Below are 26,178 nucleotides of genomic sequence, written 5' to 3' on the forward strand. Positions count from 1 at the left end.
CTGCTCGCCCAGACTACCACAAAAGACAGCGTTAGTACTATCTACTTTAGCCTCTGTAAACTAATTGGAGACCCACTGGAATCTTTGCACAATGTACTTCTTTGTAGTACACTATATAGGGAGCCAGCTTCTTACATTGATGAAACATTGTTATTTTATATATACCTCATCTGAGGTTCCTTATGGCCTTAATGGATTACCCTGGTATTCTGCAACCCTCCTCTTATGGGGTGTAACTTTGGAAAGTGGCACCAAAGGCAATATAAGGTACGTTAACGTGAAGGAAGACTCCACACCATTAAATGATTTAATAGATCTCACCTATACTTTCGGGCAACAGCGGTCAGCCCACCTAAGCTAATACCAATGAGGACATGTATTATACACACAAAGATCTGTCACACAATGGCTACCACAGTAGGCGATTTCAATATAGTCCATTCCTGGAGGCCTGGCTCTTGCCCTTCAACAGCACCAAGCCTGGACATTCAAAAGTATAAGAATTTCTCTCGGCACAGCTACATTTTGGTTAAAGATGACTGATGCAGGTCATCCAGGAGGATCTCTGACCTTCCTCTTCAATACAACCCTGTAATATGTACAAAGTGGCAGATACACATGCTCTGCATCGACACTAAATAATCACTGCCCCAAGCTGCGGCTAGCCAGTAGATGGTGCAGAGGTTTGGGACAGGGTCAAGGGGACAGTCTGGCCCACTCTGGCTTGCCCTCTTGCCAGGACGTCCACACAGTGAGGTTCTGTATATGTGTGTGCAGGAGATCACTGTACAGCTATCTTCTATGGTTATATTCCCCAGAAAAACCACAGCAGCTCCCTGTTTCAGGGTGGAGTGTCGCCTTTAGCGGGACGGTAGGGATCTTTTAGCTTTAGCAGAATAGGTTTGGAAGCTTTTGACAATCCACCTTACAATCACTTCCTGAGACATAGTGTGGCCTTTATGTGAGGACAATATTGAGATTCCAGACTGGAGCATGAAGCACCCGTGGTAGTATTACACATTTAAGGCCCTCCATAAACGCTTTTGTTACAGAGTTTTTGAAGAGTGTCCCCTATTCTGCTTACATGCTGCAATGGTGGCTAGTGACAGCCTAATTGATGTGTAGGCTAACTCCCAACTATAGCAAATGTAGGAGGTAACAAAGAATGTCTTGCACTGAAGGGGTGAGAATATAATGTGTTTTGGAGTACAGTAGTGGACAAAACGCTTCCACTTAACAGCATAGCTGGTGTGCGTAGTAGGCCTACAGGCTTCTCTGAGTATGTCTATGCACACTTGATGCACACAAAGGTAACCAAACTGTGAAAAATCGCCAGGTTGAGCTGTCTGGGGTCGGCATGACTTAGACCGAAAATGTCAGACCAATTGGGGAGCCTCTTGTGAGGAGGGTTGTGAACCATGGTTTTCTGGCCCACATTGAAGCCACCAGGATTATTATTATTATTATTCAGGATTTGTAGAGCGCATAGCTACCTTAGGGCATCCCAGCGCTAGTGACTAAACAGAGGGAAAAGAGTGCGGTTATAGAGTCGATTGTTGGAATAACAAGGTTTTAAGAAGTTTATGAAATGGAAAATGGTGGGGTTCGAAGCAAAGGTGTGGGGGCAGTGTGTTCCAGAGCCTTATAGGAAAAGGATCTTCCTCCGCTTCTTACCCTCTTGATTTTGGGGATGACTGCAAGGTTGAGATTAGCCAATCGCAGGCCTTTCGTGGGGCGGTAGGAGGTGATGAGCGAGCTGTTGATGGCAGGGCCACATGGTCTTATGGGCCATGCAGAGAGCCTTGTATTTTACTCTTTCATGCATTGGAACTCAGTGTAGGGTCTTTAGGGCTGGCTTAGCTGACTGAGTTTTTGGAATCCCGAGCAGCATCCTGGCGGCACAGTTCTGTGCAACTTGGAGCTTCCTTAGTGTTGCTTTGGGAGCTCCTAAGGAAAGAGAGTTGCCGTAGTCCAGTCGCAATAGAACCAAGGCCTGGATCAGGATTCTTTTTACAGCCATTGGAAGGAGAGGGAGGACCTTCCAAAGTAGTCTGAGTGTGCCAAAGCAGGCCCCTGTCACCCTCACGGCTTGGTGGTCAAACTTGAGAGAGTGGTCTAACCAGACGCCCAGACTTTTTATCCTAGTTATGGGGATTGGGGAGGTGGGGCCCAGGCACTTGGGCCATATCTGTTTGAGGTCCATGCTGGAGTTGTTACCTAGGAGCATAAGTTCTGTTTTTCCTCTGTTAAGTTTGAGACAGGAGTGCTCCATCCAAGAGGCCACTTTCTCCAGACATGTTTCAAAGTCAGATGGAAGTTACGGGGACCATTAAGGGTGATAACCAGCTGCGTGTCATCCGCGTAGGTGACAATTTTTTTCCCGTGAGGCAAGACAATATCAGCGAGTGGCCGCCTATACACATTAAATATTGTGGGCTCAACGAGGATCCCTGTGGGACTCCGCAGCTGAGCGCTAGTCTCCTAGACATTGAGTCACCTGAGAAGACCAGGTGATCGCCTCATCTAGGATCCCTAACCTCCTGAGTCTCTCTACTAAGATGGTAAAATTGACTATGTCGAAGGCTGAGCTTAAGTCAAGGAGGATGATGGCAACTGCTCCTCCTTGGTCAAGGATTCGTTTAGAGTCCTCGACCACAGCAAGAAGAGCCGTTTCGGTTCCGTGTTTAGGATGGAACCTGGTCTGGGTGGAATGCAGGAGGTCATGGGTTTCTAGGAAGTCGGAGAGGGTAGCGTTCACATGTTTTTCTAGAACTTTAACAATCGCTGGAAGCAACGAGATGGGCGGTAATTACTTAAGTCATCTGGATCTAGGCTAGGTTTTTTTTAGTAAGGCATTAACCATGGCATGCTTCCATGGGGAAGGGACCGATCCAGTGGAAATGGACAGAGTTACAATTTACAAGATGGTAGGGAAGATCACATTTCCTGCTTTAGGAAGGATGTGTGTGGGGGGGGGGGGGCGGGCTGGATCTAGGGGGGAGCCTGATTTTATTTGGGAGGGAATTTGACAACTTATCCATATTTAAAGTTGGGAGTTCCTGAAGTATGTGTTCTGGATGGGGTGGGGGCATGTCCATTGGTAGGAGGTCGCTAGTGTGGGCAGAGCTGGGGAATGCGGTGTAGAGATTTTTAATTTTTCCCTGAAAGAAATCTGCCAGTGCGTTACAACGTTCTGGTGAGGCCTCAGGGAATAGTTCAGATTTTGGGAGCTCTAAGAGATCCTTCGCAACATGAAACATTTCCCTGGGAGTGTTGGCGGCGGCAGTGATGATGCCTTCATAGTAGGTGGACTGCGCTACTTTGATTTCCCTTTGGTAGCATTTTATGGATTCTCTGTATTTTAGTTTGCTCAAGTCGTGATAGTCTTTCCTCCATTCCCTCTCCAGTCTTTTGCACGTCTGTTTAAGTGCTCGCAGCTTGGGGGAGTACCATGGTGTCCTTTTCTCTCTTGCCTTGTGGCTGAGTTTATCTGGGGCGACCTTGTCAAGCTAGGCCTCAATCCAGTGAGTGAAGTTTTCTGAGGCTACGGTGAGATTTTGGTTGGCTTTAGGTATGAGGTTGCAAAGAGCTACGATCCAGGAGTCTACTGGAAGTTTAGCCCAAGGGCGTACTTTCCTGTTAATGACTTTGGTGCCCCGGGGTCGCAATAAGTGGCTTATACAAAAGGGGATCAGGAAATGATCTGACAAGGGTATGGGAGACGGATCGCCCACCGACAGTTCGGTGTTGTTACTAAAGACTGGGTCTAGTGTATGACCTTTCTTGTGCGTAGGGCCTGTGACTTTTTGGAGAAATTGAATAGCTAGAAGAAACTCAGGCAGGTGCAAATTAGCAGTTTAAAGCACATTTACCATGTGCAAATCAACAGTTTAAAAACACATTTAATTTATAAACACAGTTTTAAAAGATACACATCTCAGCTTACAAAAAGTGCAGGATCAATCTATCCAGCCGCCGGATGATGGTTAAGGATGTTTGCCTCAGCTTGCTAACCATGTACAGTTAGAGAGGAGGAAAAAGAGCAGGCAAATATCACTGACTAGTTAATCCACCGAGCATTGCCCATAGACCGGAAGTGTGGAAATCTGGTGGCGAAGTTTGGGCATTTTGCATTTCGGTGAAAAAGTCTATGTCTGGGATGCCCCACCTGAGAAATTAGGGGAATAGACCTGGTGGGTGGATTTCCCATTCATGGACTTGTTGCTGCGTCCTGCAGAGCAGGTCTGCAAAGTCATTGTCCACTCCCAGAAGATTCTCTTCCAGGAGAGTAACTAGGTGATGGGCGGCCCAAAGCAACATCTGTTGCTGGAGTGTGCGCCTCCTTGTTTCTACAGATAAAACATGGTAGTCATGGTGTATGTATGCAGAAGGACTACTTTGCCTTGCATTTGTGGAAGAAAGGCTTTGAGAGCTAGTTGAATGGCTAACAGTTCCAAGTGGATGATGTAGAGAATTCATAGATGAGGTGGCCACAAACTCTGGACTGCCAGGTCATTGAGATTTGCTCCCCTGCCGGTTAGAGATGCGCCCGAAGTAAAGGTCACCTGGAGGACTGGGTCTGCAAAGAGTCAGCCCTGCAATAGCTGTTGCTGTTTCGCCACTGCAGAGAGCAATGGGTGCTGGCCCTTACTAACACTAGATCCTCCATCTGACCCTTCACTTGTGTCCACTGGCTTCAGAGGTACTTCTGCAACGGTACATACGAGGCCTGTAGTGGGGCACTATGGCAATACATGAAGCCATCACTCCTAGAAGGCGGATAACTGTGCCACCTTGCAAAAGAGGCAGAAGTTGTTGGAATGCTTGCACCCTCTGAGGGCTGAGGAAAGCTTTGTCCATGACTGAATTGAGGACTGCCCCTACAAATGGAGAAATTTGGAGCTGCTCCAAGTGAGACTTTGTGGCGTTCACTTTGAACCCCAGGCTGCATAGGAGGGGGACCGCAGCCTGGATGTGAGCTAGGCATTCTTGTATGCTTGTACACTTGATCAGCCAGTAGTAGAGCGTCAGACATTAAAACCTCCCTTCCTGAGGTGAGTGGCTATCAATGATAAATTGGTGAAGATTCTTGGAGCCGTGGTGACACCATAAGTTAGCACATTGAACTGGTGCAGATAACTTATAATGAAACGGACGTAGCACCAATGAGTTGGATGAATCAGATGTGAGAGTAGGCATCTTTCATTTCCAGGGTAACTACAAAATCGCTTTAATGTAGCAGGGAGATGACATCCAGTTGAGACGATCTGTTGAGAGGGTGGAGGTCAAGGATTGATCTAAGAGATCCATTCTTCTTGGGAATTAGGAATGATGGGGAGTAGACCCCTGTGCTGTGCTGCTGCCGGAGCACTAGATCTCTGGCTCCTTTGGATAGGAGCGCTTGCATCTTCTTTTGTAGCAGCGTGCGATGTGGAATGTTTGGTGGGGTCGTGATGAGCTTCAGATAGGAGCTATGCTCGATGATGGCTAAGACACATCAGTCTATGGTGATCTCCTTCCAACAGGGAAAAAATCCATGAAGTGGCCCCCGACAGGTGTGGTGTGATTGGGAGGGATGCGAGGCAAGTCCATTTTTAGAGGTAGGGGCTTCCTTACTAGTGCTGCATCTGTTTTGGCTCTTGGAACTGTTCCATCAAAAGGAGCCTTCTGTATAACCCCTGCCATCCAGTGGATGATAACCATGTTGCTGCCGGTTGTGGGACTGGGATGGTTCTGGCGAAGTGGCTTTCGAGCCTCCTCTTCACTGCTGCCTCCAAATACAGCCCCTGCTGAAAGGAACCTGTAGGGCACCCATAGTCATGGCAGTTTGTGTCCTTGATTATTTCAATTACGATGTCCAGCTGAGATCCAAACAGGTGTTACCCATTAAATGGCATGTTGATGCGGTGTTACTGCACCTCTAGCTTGAAGCCAGACATGCGGGACCAGGAGTGGCACCGAAGAATGACGGAGGTGTTTAAATTCCCTGGCTGCTGTATCCACAGCATCTAGTGCACACCTAAAGGTTGCATTGGAAACAGCCTTGCCTTCCTCAATGAACTCTTCCCCCTATCATAGCGAGCGAGGAGGTCTACAGAATTGCTGATGCACCCACCACTACTCTTATCCCAGCAGCATAAATCCGCTTGCTCTCATTGTCAGGAGGCCAAGCATCCCCTGTGGCTTGGGCTTCTGCTCTCTTCCTAGCAGTGTAACCAGTAAAGATTCTAGTGGGACATGACCCCTTATTTCGAGCAGGCTAGAGATTGCCTTTTCACATTTTTTCCAAAACTAGGTGTCACCACGAAAGATTTCACTGAGTCGTTAAGGATCTCAGGGGCAGATTTAATCATCACCTTGTACATCGGGAAGCACTGAAGAGCGCATTTTGTCTTGGAGAGCGTCTTCACCAAAATGTTCTCCTCGGGGTAGTGTACATCTCTACTTTATGGCAGGCGGCTCTGTGTTGAATAACACTGTGGCACACAGTGGGGTCATGTGGCGGGGAGGCCCTGACTGGTACGTGTTCTAGATCATGGTCTAAGAGTCTGTGCCACAATCCTACCAAGGAACTACAGAGGTACCAGGGTAGACTGGGGCAAAGTTCTCAGCTGGAAAAGAAGGCTAGAACTGTCAGTATCAAAGTAAGACTCTGGGGATCCCTGTAATGAAGGCAAAGGAGGTGAAAGTTGAGATGGTGGAGGAGGTGAAGAAGGAGGAGAAAGAGGAGGAGCAGTAGAAACGTTGTCATTAAGCCTCCGGGAGGTGGGGGGAGGGGGCACTGGGGTCACAAGAGTATCCATGGCAGGTGTCCCTAAGGAAGGCCAGTGTTCTTTGGCAAGGTCTTCTCGGAGGCAGAGATCTCGACTTGGCATAGGTGGATAATAATCCTCCTCTGCCATTCGTCCAGCTCCTGTTGCAGCCTCTCGAGGATGGGGCATTCCTTGACGTTGAGAGCTGGGGGGCTCTGATGAAAAGGTGGTCTTAGCACCGATGGAGGTTGCTTCGGTGCAAATGACATTTTTAATTTCAATGATAGAGCCTGATTCAAGGGTTCTGCGCCAGCCGGCGTTCTGTGGCTAGAGGGTGGCCATGGTCCTTGGAATGAATGGCCTTTACTAGGATCTGAGGGCTTGCTTCAGTGTTTTCCAGTGCTCTGAGGTGGTGGTGCACCCAAATGCGGAGGCAGGTTCAGCACAGGGCTCGATGCCAGTTCCCCGGAGGGGCGGTGCTTGGCTTGGACGTGCTGTCGTATCTGAACTTTGAGAAGGGCTTGGGCATAAATAGTACTCACATGAGGCGTGGACTTGAAACAAGGACCATAGCTAACCGAGGTGGATGGAGCATCCTCAGGTGCCTCTTCTTCTTGATCCAGGAATTCCTCCTCGCCTGACTCCGAGACATTAAAATCTATGACCTGAGGACCGGGCTGGCGTGACGGGAGATCGGTCAACTCACCCAATGCTTCTGCCTCTTCCTCAGCGCAGAGCAGATAAGCCATGCCGAAGATATCTGGCATTTCTGAAGAGGATTTGGCCATCCTGCTGACAGCCCACAATCGGTCTCAGTACTGAAGCAGAGTCTTCTTACTGCGGAATGCCAAGCAACAGTCACAGTGGCCCTCGTTGTGCTCCGGGGAGAAGAAAAGATTGCAGACAGCATGGAGAGTGGCTAAGGGATATTTAGAATGAAACTGCGGGCACCCTTTGAAGGGTGTTTGTTCCTTTACCTCTTCTTCATTCTCCTAAGGGCAGTCCAGAGCGCGTGGTGGCCCGAAGGGCCACGAGGGCCAAGAGGAAAAATAGCACCACTACGATGGGACTCAAGGAAAGGATTCGGCACTGTTCGAATAAACGAGTTAAAGATAAAGAGTCTTCTCGCACAAGATGGAAGGCAACAGACTTCACGGCTGCGACGGAAGCAAGAGACTTATCAAGACTGCTGGCATGCTCGATTGCGTCTGAACTTGATGGCGAAGAAATACAATCTATCAATGAAGTTGGAGCCCGTGCGTATATATGATAAGAGGAGGAGTCGCCAAGAGCTTGTGACTTGAAAGACTTCTTCGTAGAAAAACAACTTGTAAACATCTGAGCCATACACTAGCTGGCAGGAGTATGCAGAGCAAGTTTATCTACAGCCACACATGTTACGAAGATTACTTTTCGATTTTGTCCCGGTAAGTTAAATTCTATATTTAAGTTCCTGGGCTGAATAGCTGCTTATTTTATAGATGTAAATTTTGGCCAGTGAAGAAGAGAGGGGCACATAGTTGTTTTCTATGGATGAAATATTTGATGTGAATGCATTTGTGTTGGAAGGCAGGGCTCTTTAATGGTAACTCGGTTATCCACACGGTGCATCTGAAGTAATCTTAGTTACAGCGGAGATCCCCACAGACAGATATTCACCAGTCATGGTGAAAGTTCTTAACTTGACCCAAGAAGCTCCAACCAAACAGTTTTAACAAGTACTGCACCCAGCAATGCCTCCCTTCAGCCAGTACAGTGGACAATAAATAAGCAAATGCAGACATGTATAAGATGGAAAACGATGCTTACCCTACAATCTGATTAAAATACTTCCTATAGGCAACCAGTGTTTCATGCTGCAATGAAGAGCAGGGTTTGTTAGAATAAAATACCAAAGTAAACAGAAAAATGTAGCTATTAAAGACAACATAACTTTAGCTTGTTCTACTATCGGCAGAAGCAGGGAGTGTCATTTTGGATGCAGATTCACTGATGTGAGCAGCCAGGACTAGGAGAGGATTACAGAGAACTCTGCTTCTGTCTAAACATGCATTTCCTTTTCAAGCACTGCTGGGCGTGGTTTTAGCTCAAGTCTATTTCACCAGGTTTATTTCTAAAGACACCAGGAAGATGCGTTACTCCAATGATTGGCATGTATGTATCGGTGCCCACGCATACAGCGTTTCAAGCAGATCGCGAAGGGTGGAGGCCTGTGACCTTTCACCCGACCTCACAGACCGCGCCAGGTAAGACTTTGAAGTGGCAGTAAAATGCTTCCCAAAAGGGGTGAATATATGTTGCATCCCAACAGGTACAATTATTAGGGTGAGTAAAAATACATTTTAATTTTAAATAGGGGGTACATTCACCATAAGCCACGTCTTGCAGTTGCTCATACTTGTGAATATAAAGATGAATATTTCATGAAAGACCATCTCCTGATTACCCAGCAACAATAGCAGAGCTCCTCCTTTTAACATAAGATGCTAATGCACGGATATCAGCACACTAGCAGGGCAGTGCAAGTAAAAACAGCAGCAGCGTTATCTGCATCGCTTACACTCTTTTGTTTGGAATACTGGTGAGTTGAGTGAGACACACAGGCTTCTTCTCAGCCTCTACTCATAAAGAGAACACACATTTTAAAATGTAATATAAGAATAAACACATTTAGTAGCGTACGTTGGTGATGGCTTTTCTGATCACAGGACAAAGCGTTTTCTACTAAGCCCAGGTGATTTCATGATATTCTTGTCCCTACTTTAACATGACAATAAAACAAACCATTGTAACGTGAGAACCATGAATGTGTGAAGAGTGTCACTGGGGCCTAGGACGGGCCCTAAAGTTCTGAACAGTCCTGGGCCCCTGGGATCTGCCAAACACGATTTACTTATGGCCCAAACACGAATTATCATTTTAAAAGTTTCATTTACTGTTTTAACCTCAATGACTCCGAAAAGAAAGTATACATGTATGATTCGCGTGACCAGATTTTAATAACCAAGGTCTGAGGCAGGGCACAAACATGGAAGTAGGACTACAATTCTGCAGCGACATGGGCACAGAATGACTGACATTGCTCATCAGCACACAATAAATGAGGCGTTAAGGGGAAATGACTTTTAGACACTGCATGATTCATGTTCAATAAACTGCTTTCTGATAAGGGCGGCTTACTAAACATGCCCTACTACACAAAGGCGTGCTTCTCTCTGTACTGAGCAGACCCTCTTCGAAAAACCTGGGCAAGTATCACATTTGATAGAATTTGCCAGGGCAGATGCTGAAAAAGTAGGACTTCCCCAGCAAATCTAGCATCCCTGGCCCCCCTGGAGTGTATGCCTGTGTGTATGAGAGGTATGAGTACGATTAAAGCGCACAACACATGCTTAGGGGGACAGATAATGGTTAAATGTTTACAATATAGAGTTGTAATGGTTTAACGCTATGGTAAACGCTATTCATGGCCCCTTTTCTGAGAGGATATACACTCCAATGATACAGGCGGATGGGTGTTAGGCAGAAACACGTACCATGTTTGAAGGCGGCTGAAGCACCAGCCTGGCCTGTTTTCGTCTCTGTTTCCTGTAGTAGTTCTCAAAGGTTTCTCTGGCTCCCTAAAAAGAAAAAAAGTACATGAATCAGATGTAGCAAAAAACAATTCTTACTCACCTCTATAATGAAGAAACCAGAGCCCGCCCAGTACCCAAATATGGCAAGCAGGCAGTCACAGACCAATGAGCGCACAGGCTGATGTGGCAGTACTTTAGCCCCCTCCCCCCACCCCCTTCTCTCGCAGGGACTGTCACACAAGAGGCCGATTCCAACAAATGGAGTATTAAGGAGATAATAGGTGCAACAGACTTAAGTGAACACAGAGCTCTTTTGCAAATATCAAGTAACCAGCAGCCAGGCTCGATAGGAGTGTCATCACCCACACGGCTCGTCACCCTTCAGGCACAGTAGGGGTTCCCCTTAAGGGCGAGGCAGAAGGTATGAACTCGAAGGCAAGAGGGTTCCAGCACTGAACAATTCTCAATAAAATTGTGTTCCTGGAATGTGAATGGCCTTAGTGGCAAGGTGGGTGAGAAGGAATCCACTACTTTCACTAAATGTAGACATCCTGCTATTGCAGGAAACCTGGTCGCAAACACCTACACCACTATTGGGCTTCAAAGAATTTCATACGGATGCAACCAAACCGAACCAGGCAGTAAGAGCCGCAGGCGGACTCTCCACCTACAGTGGGAGCAAGAACCCTTAGACCTGGCCTCTCCTGGGCTCAATGAGTCTGTCGGCTTCCTCCTCAGCACAAAGTGACTTCAGCCTTTTAATTTTCAATCTTTACATTCATCCAGGCAATAAGAGCAAAGCTCACAAAATAAAAACCTTGACCGCTCGGCTTAATTCCCTTCAATTCACCTTTCCAAAACCACATCTGTTATTGTCAGGGGGCTTCAATATGCACTTAACGTAAAGTGTATCTCTGACGCCCGAGAGCGTTAACCACATGCAACAAATTGTGCAAGTAATTATTTCAAATTACCCCAGAATCGCCCGGCATGGAAAGTCATTTATTTGGGTCCTAGAAAGTATCGGTCTTTACACAATAAATGGACTCCTCCTCAGGACCGACCGGCAGCTTACGCCTGGCTGTCACATAAAACAAACGCAATCCTGGATTACACACTGGCAAACGCTGAGATGTTTCCAGTGATTATTTACTATGGTATAACCGTTAGGTTGGCGAGTGATCACTTTACCCAGCACATTGAGCTATCGATTTGACCACCAAGCGCCCTACATACGAACAACTTACTAACATATCCCAGAGCCTTCAATTTAAAACGTCGCACATGGTGAGATCCAGCTGCAGAGGAGATCATGGACTTTGCAAGACCCATTTGGAAACTGAGCAATCAAGCTCAATTCAACACAACTTCAGCACAGGCCTAGGAGTCCTTGGTCATCTCCCTCACCTCCACCTTCTCAACAAAATCCATCCCAAAGAAAGACACTATCCGGGTGAGGCAAACTGGTTCACCCCCTTACTACTACTACTGAAGAAGAGGCAGCTAAACAGGGAGAACCGACGGGCCCTTAAAGCAAACCCTCAGAATAATCAAGGCTCGAGGAAGAAGCTTTCCTCATTGAGGCAAGCTTACAGAAAAGCCATTTGGTTGGCTTAATCCTCCCACCAGACACAACTACGGATAACAGTGGCGGCCTGCACAGATCAAGGGTGGTGGGGCAGGGTGGGGGAATGTAAAAAATGTTTAATAAATAAACATTAGCTTTTCGCCGCCACGTCTCTCCAGTCGGGGCACCGTGTCAGGACTTAACAGGAACAAGGAAGCACCCAGGCTCCCCTGACCCATCACAACACTGCAATGCAGCATTGTGATTGGTCTGAGCGCAGGGTTGCAACGCTCAGCCAGGGAATGACGGCCTGGGCATGTTCTCCACGCAGGCTGTAATGCAGCCTGCGTGGAGAATATGCACAGTTTAAATGAATGTTTGGCCGGCCCGAGAGGGCTGGAGGAGCACTCATGCGCCCGTGGAGTGGGCAAACCACTCCCTGCTGTGAGAGAAAAGCAGCCCCTGCCCGCAAAGCAGCAGGAACAAATAAAATGATAATAACATTCAGTTATTATCATTTTGTTTTTCCTTTAGTTACACTGCTTAAAAGCAGTGGGGTGATGATGCTCCTCCGCCTTAACGGAGGAGTTGCCACTGGTGGATAAACGTTCTCCATACGAGTAAACAGAAAAACAGTAAATTATTCTGAGTCAAAATCAAACTTGCAAATGGGAGCCATCGCCACCACAATGCTGGCATCACTGTAGCAGACAGGGTAGCACACATGGCACCCATTCACACCTTGGACAACCCTGTCCATTCTCCATGAACCGCACTGGTCCCGCCAGGGCACAACGTTTAAACCATCTTAATGGAGGCTCCAACATCCACCCAATCAGATGGCCATTGTTTGGCCGATCTGCACGTTATGCACATCCTTAAGCGACTCAGTCTGAGGGGTCCCAGGCCCGAACGGTACAAAAATGCTCTATTCATACAAAATCAATCATTCTGGGCCGCTCATCTAACCTCACTGTTCAATTAGGGCTTCGTCACCAACTCATCCTCGCGAGGTAGCATTCTTCATCCCATTTACAAACCAGGCTCGCAGTCCAATCCTGCAAACTACAGGCTGATTGCCATTATTGACGGTGAAGTAAAGATCTACGCCTCCAAACTTTTGATAGATTTGGAAGCTTGGGTTTCTTCCACAATCATTATTCCAAAAACACAGACAGGCTTCAGAGCGAGCATAAATACAACAACCAATCTCTTGACAGACAGCCTCTGAGTAGAAAAAGCCAAAAGTTCCAAACTCCACGCTAGTTTGGTGGATCTGAAAGCAGCTTTTGACAGGGTGCCAAGGGATCGCCTCGGGGCAAAAATGCCCAATTGGGAAGTGCCATCAAAACCACTGGAAGCGGCGATTAATTTGTACTCAGACACTTGGGTCCAAATCAAGGTCGGTGACGGCCACAGAGCCACTCGCAAGATCCCCACTCGCATGGTCCAAAAGCAGGGGTGCGTTTGAGCCACACGCCTATTCAACATCTATAAGGCCGACTATGACAATCAGCTATCTTAAGGGGTTTGCGATCCTCCCAAACTAGCGGGTGAACCTCTGCGATGTCTCCAACACGCTGGTGACTGTGTTCTTCTGAGCCAAACTCCGATCAGCCTTCAGCAGCAGCCGGACTAGAGCGGCACATCACACATGGAGCTGGGAAGCGTGCCAGCTAAGATTCAGGTGCAATGTGAGACACTAACAGAGGCAACAAAGGAGTTCTCACTGGCAAGTATGATACTTCTAAAACAGAGTAGGTAACAGGTCACAACAGTGAATACCCAAGTCACTACCAGGCGGACATTTTGATTTTCAAAAAATTCCACTGGATTGCTACAAAAATCAGTCAAGTTGCAATCACCATGAACCTATGGAACTGGTTTCATTCATGGGCTAGCCAATGAAACACAACAGTCTGCAGCCGAAGGTCACACAGTGGCATTCGACGATTCTACTGAAAGCTAATGCTGCTCATGTAAATATTTACGGTGCATACAAGTATACTTCATGCTGAGTGCATAATTCTACATACCGCTCCATCAATCACAAGTGTATCAGCGCCATCTGGGTTAACGTAACCTACTTCTTGCCTACTAGCTATTTTTCAGCTAAATACAAAGTTAGAGGAAATTACATAACTATGTGGCATTTTGTGCATGATGGAAAAGCAGAAAGAACCCCCAAAATCTAAATTCTTGAAAACTGTTGGTATTCTTTTCTTATGATACCTCTAAGAAAAACTGTATGGTTGCACAGCATACGGTCATCATAATGCCATCATGCAGCAAATGAAGAGGATGGTCAGTGAGGCAAAATGGCGTAACGCGTATATTATTTTTTAATAAAGGAGCAAACTGCTTTAGACAGACAAAAAGAAAAGACGAATACATGAACGGTGATCACCGCTTTAGAAACAAGTTTGCTTTTATCTTTTTATTTTACTTGGTGCTCTGTTGGGTCTAAATCCAAGGCTCGAGACGAATGAGGGCTCCACTGAACATATGGCCCCAATAAGTAGATACATAATTTAAAATAATGCATATTATGATGGCAGAAAAACCTCTGCCGCACCAGTCTGTCTGTGCCTGGGCAATGGGCTCCAGAGAGGTGCCGGATATACGGCCACCAGCGAATGTATCTGGCGACAGCCAGCGGAGTAGACCCAACAGGTAAGAAAACACAGGCAAGCACTGCCCCCTACTGGCCACAGATGGGACCCGTCATGACAGCTTCGTTTCACATCACTCAATTTACTGGCATCTTCGGGTGATTCAATGCGGTTTTACATATATACATATCAAATGTGCACATTATGTCGGGGAGGGAGTGGGGCGTTGAGTGCGAGGGTCACGTGTTTGTTTCAGTAGTAAGAGGGGGTCATTCTTCGTGGTGACATAATTCGCTTCCCTCGCCCCTGAGCATCAGGTCACATCCCGCGCTACACCGAGCTGAGCATCATTTGAGATGCAGCCCAGCTTGTGATGGGGGCGCAAGGAAATAAATGGGCAACATGTGCTTTCTGATGCAGAAAGTCCTTGGCAGCGTTCCTCGTTGGTTACATTTCAAAGGCACGCATATCTCTATCACTAGGGCGTCCCAGTGGCTTGGGAAACAGCACGTGTTTTCTATGGATGCCCACAGGCCCTGGAAGAGTTGAAGACTCAAGTGTTTAAAGAACACTACTTCACGATGCATTAAGAGTCCAGAAACCTCTCCTATCACTCGTTGACTTTACTGTAATTGCAATTGTATTTATATAGCGCGTACTCCCTGCTTACGCGGCGACGGCGCACTTTTAGCATGCTACTCCGGAACTCAAAAAGGATGGAATGTTCATCTTTGACCCTGTGCAGCGCTCCTCTGCTTTTGGCTAGGTTCACGCTATTGAAATACCAAATACAGACAAACATACATACATACGTGTCAACTAGGCGGCCCTATTAAACAATAACTATAAAATCCTTGCCTCGGCCCTGGCCAAACGTATTGTCCCGCTGGTGCCAACTCTGGTACATACTGATCAGAACGGTTTTGTGGCCACCAGAAGTACCCCCTTAATATTCAGAGACTATTTAGAATCCAAAAATATGCTACGGCAGTCTGGCCCATATCCGGTTGTCTAGTATTAGACCTAGAGAAGGCCTTTGACACGCTGGAGTGGCCTTATCTTGCAGCGGTCTTGCGTAAATACGAGCTAGGAGGCGATTATTTACAGCTTGTGCAATTGTTGTATCAACGCCCCACAGTGCGGGCTCGCATGGGCAAGCTCCTCTCTGACGAAATTAGGGTGAGACGAGGGATCAGACAAGGGTGCCCCTAGTCCCCGTTACTCTTTCCCCTCGCTATGGAACCATTGGCGGCTCTCCTGCGAGAGAGTGGTGCGGATTGGGGCATCCCCTTGAGCGATGGACTGCATACGGTGTCCCTATATGCGGACGACCTGTTGTATATACGAGATCTGCATGCTGTGCCGCCGGAGATATCAGCGCTGTTCTGAAGATTCGAGGCAACGTCAGGCCTCAGGGTTAACTGGGCTAAGTCGGGAGCTTACTCCTTCCGCGAAGATACAGTTGTGACTGATATAATCATTAATGGCATTACTCTCGATTGGTATTCAACCACGTTCAAATACTTAGAAGTCTATATTTATAGGTCCCCAACGGATATACTGGAGGGTAATTTGGTTTGTGCCATTTCCTCCATAAAGGCAGAGATGCAATTCTGGAAGGCCTTACCACTCAATGTGATGAGTTACCTTAACCAAAAGGATAGTACTACCGAGGTTACTATATTATTTTGCGAACCTCCCGGTGTATATCCCAGAGAGGCTCTTTAGAGAACTGGAGGGGTTAATCCGTGGCTTGATTTGGAATGCGGGGTGGCCTAGGATAGCACTGCAGAAATTATATGCATCCCCGGAAAGTGGTGGCTTGTCAGTTCCGCATCTAGAACTATATTACTTAGCCACGCAATTACAGTGGGTCGCGAAGTGGCTTAGTGGCAAGAACCTGGCGGACATGGCAACCGCTATGACAACCTGGACGCATGCCCAGATATGCGGACTGTTTCATCCGCTGGCAAAAATCTCCCGCCCGACACAAATACATGTTGGGTTAGCACAAAGAAGCCTTCGCTTCACACAAGATACAGTCCCATATGCTCCAGTGCTGCCACTTCTCGGGATGCCCAGGGGCAGAGTCCCCATAATGGATATGACACTGGTGCCCTGGACTGAAGCGGGGATGAAGACAATAGGGGACCTGTACGCGGACGGTATCTTATTACCGTTTGCGACACTAACAGCTGATAGTGGATTACCGGCGGGCCAGTTCCTTCTACATGCAGCCATCACATGTACGTATACGCTAGCGTGGGGTGACATAACCAACGAGCCGCCGACACATCAGTTGTTGCAATACTTGCATGTAATGGGGAAGGGATCGCATGTGATAAATTGGTTGGTACGAGCCCTGCTCGCTCATTTGTTGAAGCCACTGCAGAGACTCCGCACACACTGGACTGAAGATAGAGGCTGCCCGTGGACGGATAAAGAATGGGAACACGTTTTAGCTGGTGCCACAGACATACCGCGAAACTCACGCTTCAAACTCATACAAACTTACATACTACGCAGGGCATATTTCTCACCAGACAAGATCAATAAATCCTTTAACATTAATAATTCCGAATGTCCCCGAGGCCACCTCCTGGGTGCTGATCTATTACACATGCTGAGGTCTTGTCCCCTGCTTTTACACTACTGGTGTACAATATTGGAAACACTTGCCAAATGCACTAACACTGAGGTACCTACTACATGGAATTTCCCATTGCGCAAACCTGGGATGATATGCTCAGAACTCACAGAATTGAACGCTACACCACAAGCGCCCCCTGCGCAACGGGCGGGACCTGACACTTAATGAGACACCTGAACGCAGACAACGCATTACCTCCACATGTCGCTCCAACCGCTGCTGTTGAGTTGGGCAACGCCTGCGTGCCCCTCCACGACACTGTATGGAAATAGCTCCCATTAAAAGTTTCCTCCACGATAATACAACTGCATGAGAAGGGGAAGTGGCAGCCCACACATTATACCTGCACTCTAGTCTAGTCGCGACTACACCCAGATGACACACCAAACACTAGGCACATATTCACTTGGTCATTAGATGTCTCCCCTGCTTTGATTTATTATTTGCTGTTGTTAGATATGGTTGACTTGTTATAAAAGATAATATCTAGTGATCAGACTCGACATTTGCATAGGAAACGTTATGTGATACAATTCAAGAGCTGAGTCCAAGTATGAACAGCCTTGGTCTGGAAACGTTGCAGTATTTGCGAATCATTGTTCACAGCCATAAGAGGTGCATGAAGCACTTTCCCTCTGGCCTTCAATTGGAGTTGGCAGAATGTGCGGGCTGTAGGAGCCCAAGACAGCTCATAAATGTATGAGTAACCTTATACTGTAGATATGAATGGCACTGAAACAGTGGGAAGGAAATGCCCTGAACTACATGTATGGTGTCATAGCACAAGTGATGATGTCGCCAAGGTGAAATATAATGATGCTTGTAATCTACTGTATCAGGAAACAATAAAATGCAATAAAGATATAAGAAAAAAAAATAGGTGTCAACTAGGCCACAGATCAGCATCCATTCGTCTATTTGACTTTCGGTGTTGATCGGGAGGGCTTAGAGTTAGAGGTATACATATATTTGAAAGGGGGAGGGGAGGGGGGGGACTAGAAAATCCCGTCCTGTCTTCTGATAGAAATCTTTAGTGAGGAATGCACTTCTAGTGAAAAAAGATACACTGAGAGAAATCGTCTTCTGCCCCCACTCTTCACAGTGGAATGGTAGGTACGCCTACTGTTTACCACAGTTTGGAGCACGAGACATGGGCAGACAATGAATAACTAGAATTTCACTTACAACATTTGGAAATGACGCTGTAGCACATCGTGGCCTAACATTTCGGGGCGCACACATGACATGCCGGCACAATCAACAAAAGATGGTACCCCACAAGAGTGGATGGGCCTATCACCCTAACCCCAGAACACCACTGAAAAAGCCCAAGAGAGAAGCTTCAAATTAGGCTGATTTTTTGGATGTGGTGGCTGCAGTATTTGGGAACTGGGTCAGCCGGTAATTAAGGAATCCTACCAACCCGAAACATTTCTGAAAACTAGATACACTGGAGAGTCCTGGATGGTGTGGCTTGTGAGGGTGCAATCACCTATTTATTTTGACATAGAATGCTCTGCAAATGTCAAACTTTAGTTAAAAATACAGAATTTCCTCACATTTCTGTGAGAGGAAGTTTTGGAAATGTGTGTAACACGCAACGTTTCGCTACTTCCTCCAATAACCACTCTTGTGTATTGGTGGGACAATTAGGACAGTCAGCAAGAGTCCAAGCTGTGACCCTGTTAAGTTAATGTAGTGTCAATGTGGGATTCGCATGGTCAACGAGCAGGCCCTAATCCTGTACAGTACAATAGAGGCCTCCTCCTAGCAGTGTGGGTTTGCTTTGTGGTCCAGCGGGGGTCTGCTTTGTGGGTCCAGCGGGGATCTGCTTTGTGGGTCCAGCGGGGGTCTGCTTTGTGGGTCCAGCGGGGGTCTGCTTTGTGGGTCCAGCGGGGGTCTGCTTTGTGGGTCCAGCGGGGGTCTGCTTTGTGGGTCCAGCGGGGGTCTGCTTTGTGGGTCCAGCGGGGGACTCGTCTGTGGTCCAGCGGGGGACTCGTCTGTGGTCCAGCGGGGGACTCGTCTGTGGTCCAGCGGGGGACTCGTCTGTGGTCCAGCGGGGGACTCGTCTGTGGTCCAGCGGGGGACTCGTCTGTGGTCCAGCGGGGGACTCGTCTGTGGTCCAGCGGGGGACTCGTCTGTGGTCCAGCGGGGGTCTCGTCTGTGGTCCAGCGGGGGTCTCGTCTGTGGTCCAGCGGGGGTCTGGATTGTGGGGGTCCGGTTTGCGGTCCAGCGCGGGCCTGGGTCGTGCTCCAGCGCGGGCCTGGGTCGTGCTCCAGCGCGGGCCTGGGTCGTGCTCCAGCGCGGGCCTGGGTCGTGCTCCAGCGCGGGCCTGGGTCGTGCTCCAGCGCGGGCCTGGGTCGTGCTCCGGCGCGGGCCTGGGTCGTGCTCCGGCGCGGGACTGGGTCGTGCTCCGGCGCGGGACTGGGTCGTGCTCCGGCGCGGGACTGGGTCGTGCTCCGGCGCGGGCCTGGGTCGTGCTCCGGCGCGGGCCTGGGTCGTGCTCCGGCGCGGGCCTGGGTCGTGCTCCGGCGCGGGCCTGGGTCGTGCTCCGGCGCGGGACTGGGTCGTGCTCCGGCGCGGGACTGGGTCGTGGTCCGGCGCGGGTCTGGTTAGTGGTCCGGCGCGGGTCTGGTTTGTGGTCCGGCGCGGGTCTGGTTTGTGGGTCCAGCGGGGGTCTGGTTTGTGGGTCCAGCGGGGGTCTGCTTTGTGGGTCCAGCGGGGGTCTGCTTTGTGGGTCCAGCGGGGGTCTGCTTTGTGGGTCCAGCGGGGGTCTGCTTTGTGGGTCCAGCGGGGGTCTGCTTTGTGGGTCCAGCGGGGGTCTGCTTTGTGGGTCCAGCGGGGGACTCGTCTGTGGTCCAGCGGGGGACTCGTCTGTGGTCCAGCGGGGGACTCGTCTGTGGTCCAGCGGGGGACTCGTCTGTGGTCCAGCGGGGGACTCGTCTGTGGTCCAGCGGGGGACTCGTCTGTGGTCCAGCGGGGGACTCGTCTGTGGTCCAGCGGGGGACTCGTCTGTGGTCCAGCGGGGGACTCGTCTGTGGTCCAGCGGGGGACTCGTCTGTGGTCCAGCGGGGGACTCGTCTGTGGTCCAGCGGGGGACTCGTCTGTGGTCCAGCGGGGGACTCGTCTGTGGTCCAGCGGGGGACTCGTCTGTGGTCCAGCGGGGGACTCGTCTGTGGTCCAGCGGGGGACTCGTCTGTGGTCCAGCGGGGGACTCGTCTGTGGTCCAGCGGGGGACTCGTCTGTGGTCCAGCGGGGGACTCGTCTGTGGTCCAGCGGGGGACTCGTCTGTGGTCCAGCGGGGGACTCGTCTGTGGTCCAGCGGGGGACTCGTCTGTGGTCCAGCGGGGGACTCGTCTGTGGTCCAGCGGGGGACTCGTCTGTGGTCCAGCGGGGGACTCGTCTGTGGTCCAGCGGGGGACTCGTCTGTGGTCCAGCGGGGGACTCGTCTGTGGTCCAGCGGGGGACTCGTCTGTGGTCCAGCGGGGGACTCGTCTGTGGTCCAGCGGGGGTCTCGTCTGTGGTCCAGCGGGGGTCTGGATTGTGGGGGTCCGGTTTGCGGTCCAGCGCGGGCCTGGGTCGTGCTCCAGCGCGGGCCTGGGTCGTGCTCCAGCGCGGGCCTGGGTCGTGCTCCAGCGCGGGCCTGGGTCGTGCTCCAGCGCGGGCCTGGGTCGTGCTCCAGCGCGGGCCTGGGTCGTGCTCCAGCGCGGGCCTGGGTCGTGCTCCAGCGCGGGCCTGGGTCGTGCTCCAGCGCGGGCCTGGGTCGTGCTCCAGCGCGGGCCTGGGTCGTGCTCCAGCGCGGGCCTGGGTCGTGCTCCAGCGCGGGCCTGGGTCGTGCTCCAGCGCGGGCCTGGGTCGTGCTCCAGCGCGGGCCTGGGTCGTGCTCCAGCGCGGGACTGGGTCGTGCTCCAGCGCGGGACTGGGTCGTGCTCCAGCGCGGGACTGGGTCGTGCTCCAGCGCGGGACTGGGTCGTGCTCCAGCGCGGGACTGGGTCGTGCTCCGGCGCGGGACTGGGTCGTGCTCCGGCGCGGGACTGGGTCGTGCTCCGGCGCGGGTCTGGTTTGTGGTCCGGCGCGGGTCTGGTTTGTGGTCCGGCGCGGGTCTGGTTTGCGGTCCAGCGCGGGTCTGGTTTGCGGTCCAGCGCGGGTCTGGTTTGCGGTCCAGCGCGGGTCTCATGTGCGGTCCAGCGCGGGTCTCATGTGCGGTCCAGCGCGGGTCTCATGTGCGGTCCAGCGCGGGTCTCATGTGCGGTCCAGCGCGGGTCTCATGTGCGGTCCAGCGCGGGTCTCATGTGCGGTCCAGCGCGGGTCTCATTTGCGGTCCAGCGCGGGTCTCATTTGCGGTCCAGCGCGGGTCTCATTTGCGGTCCAGCGCGGGTCTCATTTGCGGTCCAGCGCGGGTCTCATTTGCGGTCCAGCGCGGGTCTCATTTGCGGTCCAGCGCGGGTCTCATTTGCGGTCCAGCGCGGGTCTCATTTGCGGTCCAGCGCGGGTCTCATTTGCGGTCCAGCGCGTGTCTCATTTGCGGTCCAGCGCGGGTCTCATTTGCGGTCCAGCGCGGGTCTCATTTGAGGTCCAGCGCGGGTCTCATTTGCGGTCCAGCGCGGGTCTCATTTGCGGTCCAGCGCGGGTCTCATTTGCGGTCCAGCGCGGGTCTCATTTGCGGTCCAGCGCGGGTCTCATTTGCGGTCCAGCGCGGGTCTCATTTGCGGTCCAGCGCGGGTCTCATTTGCGGTCCAGCGCGGGTCTCATTTGCGGTCCAGCGCGAGTCTCATTTGCGGTCCAGCGCGAGTCTCATTTGCGGTCCAGCGCGGGTCTCATTTGCGGTCCAGCGCGGGTCTCATTTGCGGTCCAGCGCGGGTCTCATTTGCGGTCCAGCGCGGGTCTCATTTGCGGTCTGGCTTGCGCGGGTCTGGTTTGTGGTCCAGCGTGGGTCTGGTTTGTGGTCCAGCGTGGGTCTGGTTTGTGGTCCAGCGTGGGTCTGGTTTGTGGTCCAGCGTGGGTCTGGTTTGTGGTCCAGCGTGGGTCTGGTTTGTGGTCCAGCGTGGGTCTGGTTTGTGGTCCAGCGTGGGTCTGGTTTGTGGTCCAGCGTGGGTCTGGTTTGTGGTCCAGCGTGGGTCTGGTTTGTGGTCCAGCGTGGGTCTGGTTTGTGGTCCAGCGTGGGTCTGGTTTGTGGTCCAGCGTGGGTCTGGTTTGTGGTCCAGCGTGGGTCTGGTTTGTGGTCCAGCGTGGGTCTGGTTTGTGGTCCAGCGTGGGTCTGGTTTGTGGTCCAGCGTGGGTCTGGTTTGTGGTCCAGCGTGGGTCTGGTTTGTGGTCCAGCGTGGGTCTGGTTTGTGGTCCAGCGTGGGTCTGGTTTGTGGTCCAGCGTGGGTCTGGTTTGTGGTCCAGCGTGGGTCTGGTTTGTGGTCCAGCGTGGGTCTGGTTTGTGGTCCAGCGTGGGTCTGGTTTGTGGTCCAGCGTGGGTCTGGTTTGTGGTCCAGCGTGGGTCTGGTTTGTGGTCCAGCGTGGGTCTGGTTTGTGGTCCAGCGTGGGTCTGGCTTGTGGTCCAGCGTGGGTCTGGCTTGTGTGGGTCTGGTTTGTGGTCTAGCGTGATTGTAAAATCGACTAATCCGCCTTTATCAAGTTATTCCACAACTGCATGATTGAAAAACGTGTAATTACCGTTAGAAAAAGATATATATTAGGAGTTTGCTGCCCAAATTCTACATCCTAATTCCCTAAGAGGAACTGTTAAAGTGCACTTGCACAAACAGAACAAGCACAGTACAAATTATGTTGCACTCGACATACATCACGAGTTATTCTGCACATTGTCCTCCTAAGACATAATAAACCTACTAATTCCCTCAAACTTTATGTTTTGGGGGCAGCCTCTTGCCATATTCATAAGGCTCCATGGCTTCATGCTCCAGTCCATGGCCAAACGCCACTCGACCACGGCAGGAGTCACAGTTCGAGTGCCTCGTAATGTCTCTTTTAGCAGTTGTGGTTCCAATCCAGACTAGGGGACGTTCTCCTTTGCAGCCTCCCAAATCCTCCAGGATGCTCGACAAAGTAATCTGGGGTAAGGGGTCTATCGGTCTTCAAAGAACTTTTGATAAGGTGGTAAAAATCCCTGGCCAGGATATTGAAATTACAGGACACCCCCACTCAATCTCGGGGCAACAGAACGATGGGGCGCATGGAGCTTCTGTGCCCATCACAACAACTTGGGTGTGAGGGAAGTCAAATGTAAATACTTTTGCTGTATGGGTCGGAATCGTGAGGAAATGAGAAGCACCTATGGAGCCATACTTGCAGCTCTCCAGCCACTATCACCTGGGGACCCAGCCATACCTCCCACCCTGCCTTCAGTCCTGAAAAGAGGACAGAGGAATTAATGACCAGTGACTTATAAATAGGGCTCCCGATTTTATGGTATTTATTTTTTTGCCATTTCCGTCTGTATTTATCCATATTTATTTTTCGCTAATTTTATCTGTATTTATTTTGGGTTTTGGAGAAAAATTAAGCTGAAATTAATATATTTCCACATTTATTTAACCAATAACAATGCACTCATGCTCGTTCAGTGCTGTGAACACCCGCAGAAGGTATGTCGGAGCACTTATAGGAAAATATTTAAATTTCAGTATCAACCTTGTGCATATCTACTGCTGTTAAAGTCTCTTTACCAAAATTCCTTTCTTTTTTAACCCCCTTATCTCTGAATCCACACATCTATTGGCCTGGCAGACATAGCAGGCAGTATTTACAATTACTCAAAAAGCAACCCAATTTCTGTTTTTATCCACATTTAAAAATAAATACAGACAAGTAAATGGATGTTTTCGGCCTGTATTTATCTGTAAAAATCTGTAAAAACGGAACACAGGGAGCCCTACTTATAAATCGAGATATCCCCGGTTTCCTTAAAGGACACACAAGGGTCTTTGCTTCCAGCGCTGCATTTGGGTATGTCACAGTGGAAACCCTGGTCGTCTGAGTGAGTGCACAGCGCAGCTGCAAGTATCCGTAAAACTGGGATTTGTATCATTCAGATCAGTCTAGAGACTCTGGAAGGACTTCATTTGTATATTTTACCAGATGTCACCAGCCTTCAATATCCCGAGAAGCTGTGTGCAATATTTTAACCATCGGCCCTGCCATAATGGGGTTTCGAATGTCATTTTCTGGTCCCAACTAGTCCACCTTAGTGCCTAACTCCACGCAACAGCACTTAGTAACCCTAGTAAGGCCATATGGGATAGGGGACCCATAGAGCTGCTCCAAAACATTATCTCGACCCCGCTAGTGCCATCACCGCTCGGAAAAGGGGATCACATGGCCCACAGTTCAGCCAGATGTTCAGCACCAGGATCTGTGATGCCCAGTAATAAAAATGTAAATGTAAACGTGTGATGGCTCGTATCACTATCACAAGTTGACTGGACATCCTTGCCAAAAGCTAAGCAGGGGGGTGGTTAACTTCGAAAAAAGATCGGACCCGGAGAGCAGTTCTGGAAACCAGCTCTGGGGGATGATTAGTGGAAAATTCTGGAGCCCACATGAAAGCTCTGGTAAGACCATGATTTTAAACAGGGATGCCTTGCCCAGGACATTCAGCGAGAGTTCGGACCATCTATTAAGGTCATTTCTTGTTTTCAGCATTAGCAGCCTGAGGTTAAGGCTCCAAGAGGGTTACGGGGAACTACGAAGATACTGGAAGCCGAGTCCGTGGATCAGCAGGCGTGGCTGCTAGTCCATATCTTCTCTATCTCCCCGTACCGGAACCAGAAGGGACTTGAACCAATTAACTGGATGGCAGATGCCTCTCCGTTGAGGTCCTGCACTTAATTTAGACGAGATCCAGTGAGAGAGGGGTGGGAGAAACACAAAAGGATACTATCTGGTAGAGGGCAATCCTATCCTCCAGCGCCACACCCCAAATATTTCCCAAATCTAAGGAGGACATCAAATCCACAGCGCCAGAGGTTCTACGGCCAAAGCAAAGAGGAGGGGAGACAAAGGACAGGCCTGGGCCTGTAGGTGCAGATATAGAACCAGAACATATGACATGAACCTGGGGCCAACGCAAATATTTTTTAAACAACCCCTCGAGGAAGCTCCAGTCCAAGGAGTCAAATACTTTAAAAAAAAATCCATAAGCATGAGGTCACTGGAGTCCTTCAGGTGAGTCAGACATGTCAAGACCATATGCACTTTGCATATGCTGTGTCCAGTGCAGCGATGTGGGATAAACCCCTCTGGTCTGGATGGATCAAGTTGGTTAGCACATAGAGGATCCTATTTAGTAGAACTTTGGCATAAAGTTCAATATCAGCCTTTATCAGGGAGATCTGGTGAGATCTATAGTCTGATAATAGTGTGCACTAATGCCAAGATACATGCTATAAAGACATAAGATTGGGGTTGGTACTTCTCCATGATTGAGGAACACGAAAGGCAGTGCATGGTGTTTACAGTAAACCGAGCACTTACCGAGCCTCTTCCCCTTCCCTTGACAAGTTCTCAGTCTTCACTTTTCTTTTGGTCCACAGAAAGTGAATTCCTGTAAATCTATCATGAGCAGTAACATTATGTCAAAGGGGTTTCGCTCAAGCCTCATGGTAAGAAGCACAAATTCTGAGCTTCAGAGAAGACCCCGATGCTCCAGCCCTTAGTAGCAGGTCTCAACAGCTCCTGCCCCTCACTTCTTAAATTCCATACTGCTTTGCTTATAGATAGATATGTTGCACTTGTAGAATGTGTATACAGATTTGGACTTGCCAGGCCACGTCTGCAAGGAGACCCATCTTAGGTGAAAAGATTGTAGAAGTATAAGAACGTGGATATGCTGTAATATTCCTGCAAACAATCCCCAATGATTGACTGATCGCCTAATTTTGCTCTCAATCAAAATAAAAGATGTATCTATCACTAGAACTATTGTGACAAAGCGAATCTGAAAGTCTTGCCCTTCGGCAATTTTTCTCTCACCATTCACTAACGAAGGTCTGGAGCCAGGTAACTGGGAAAGCGT

The 26,178-nt window shown here is 49.8% G+C and overlaps 1 protein-coding gene across 2 annotated transcripts in view; it reads right to left on the reverse strand.

Annotated features, from left to right (window-relative positions):
- EXOC6B (exocyst complex component 6B) overlaps window positions 1-26,178 on the reverse strand; it is a 1,605,823-nt gene that overhangs the window by 1,000,038 nt on the left and 579,607 nt on the right. For both annotated transcript variants that reach the window (XM_085642756.1, XM_085642755.1), the window contains exons 9-10: window positions 10,289-10,372; window positions 8,562-8,608 (exon numbers count right to left, since the gene is read on the reverse strand). In XM_085642756.1, coding sequence (XP_085498882.1) covers window positions 8,562-8,608; window positions 10,289-10,372 — 131 coding nt within the window. The remainder of the gene's footprint in view (window positions 1-8,561; window positions 8,609-10,288; window positions 10,373-26,178) is intronic.

Source organism: Triturus cristatus, chromosome 2_2 (assembly GCF_964204655.1).
Source record: "Triturus cristatus chromosome 2_2, aTriCri1.1, whole genome shotgun sequence".
NCBI classification, from domain to species: Eukaryota; Metazoa; Chordata; class Amphibia; order Caudata; family Salamandridae; genus Triturus; species Triturus cristatus.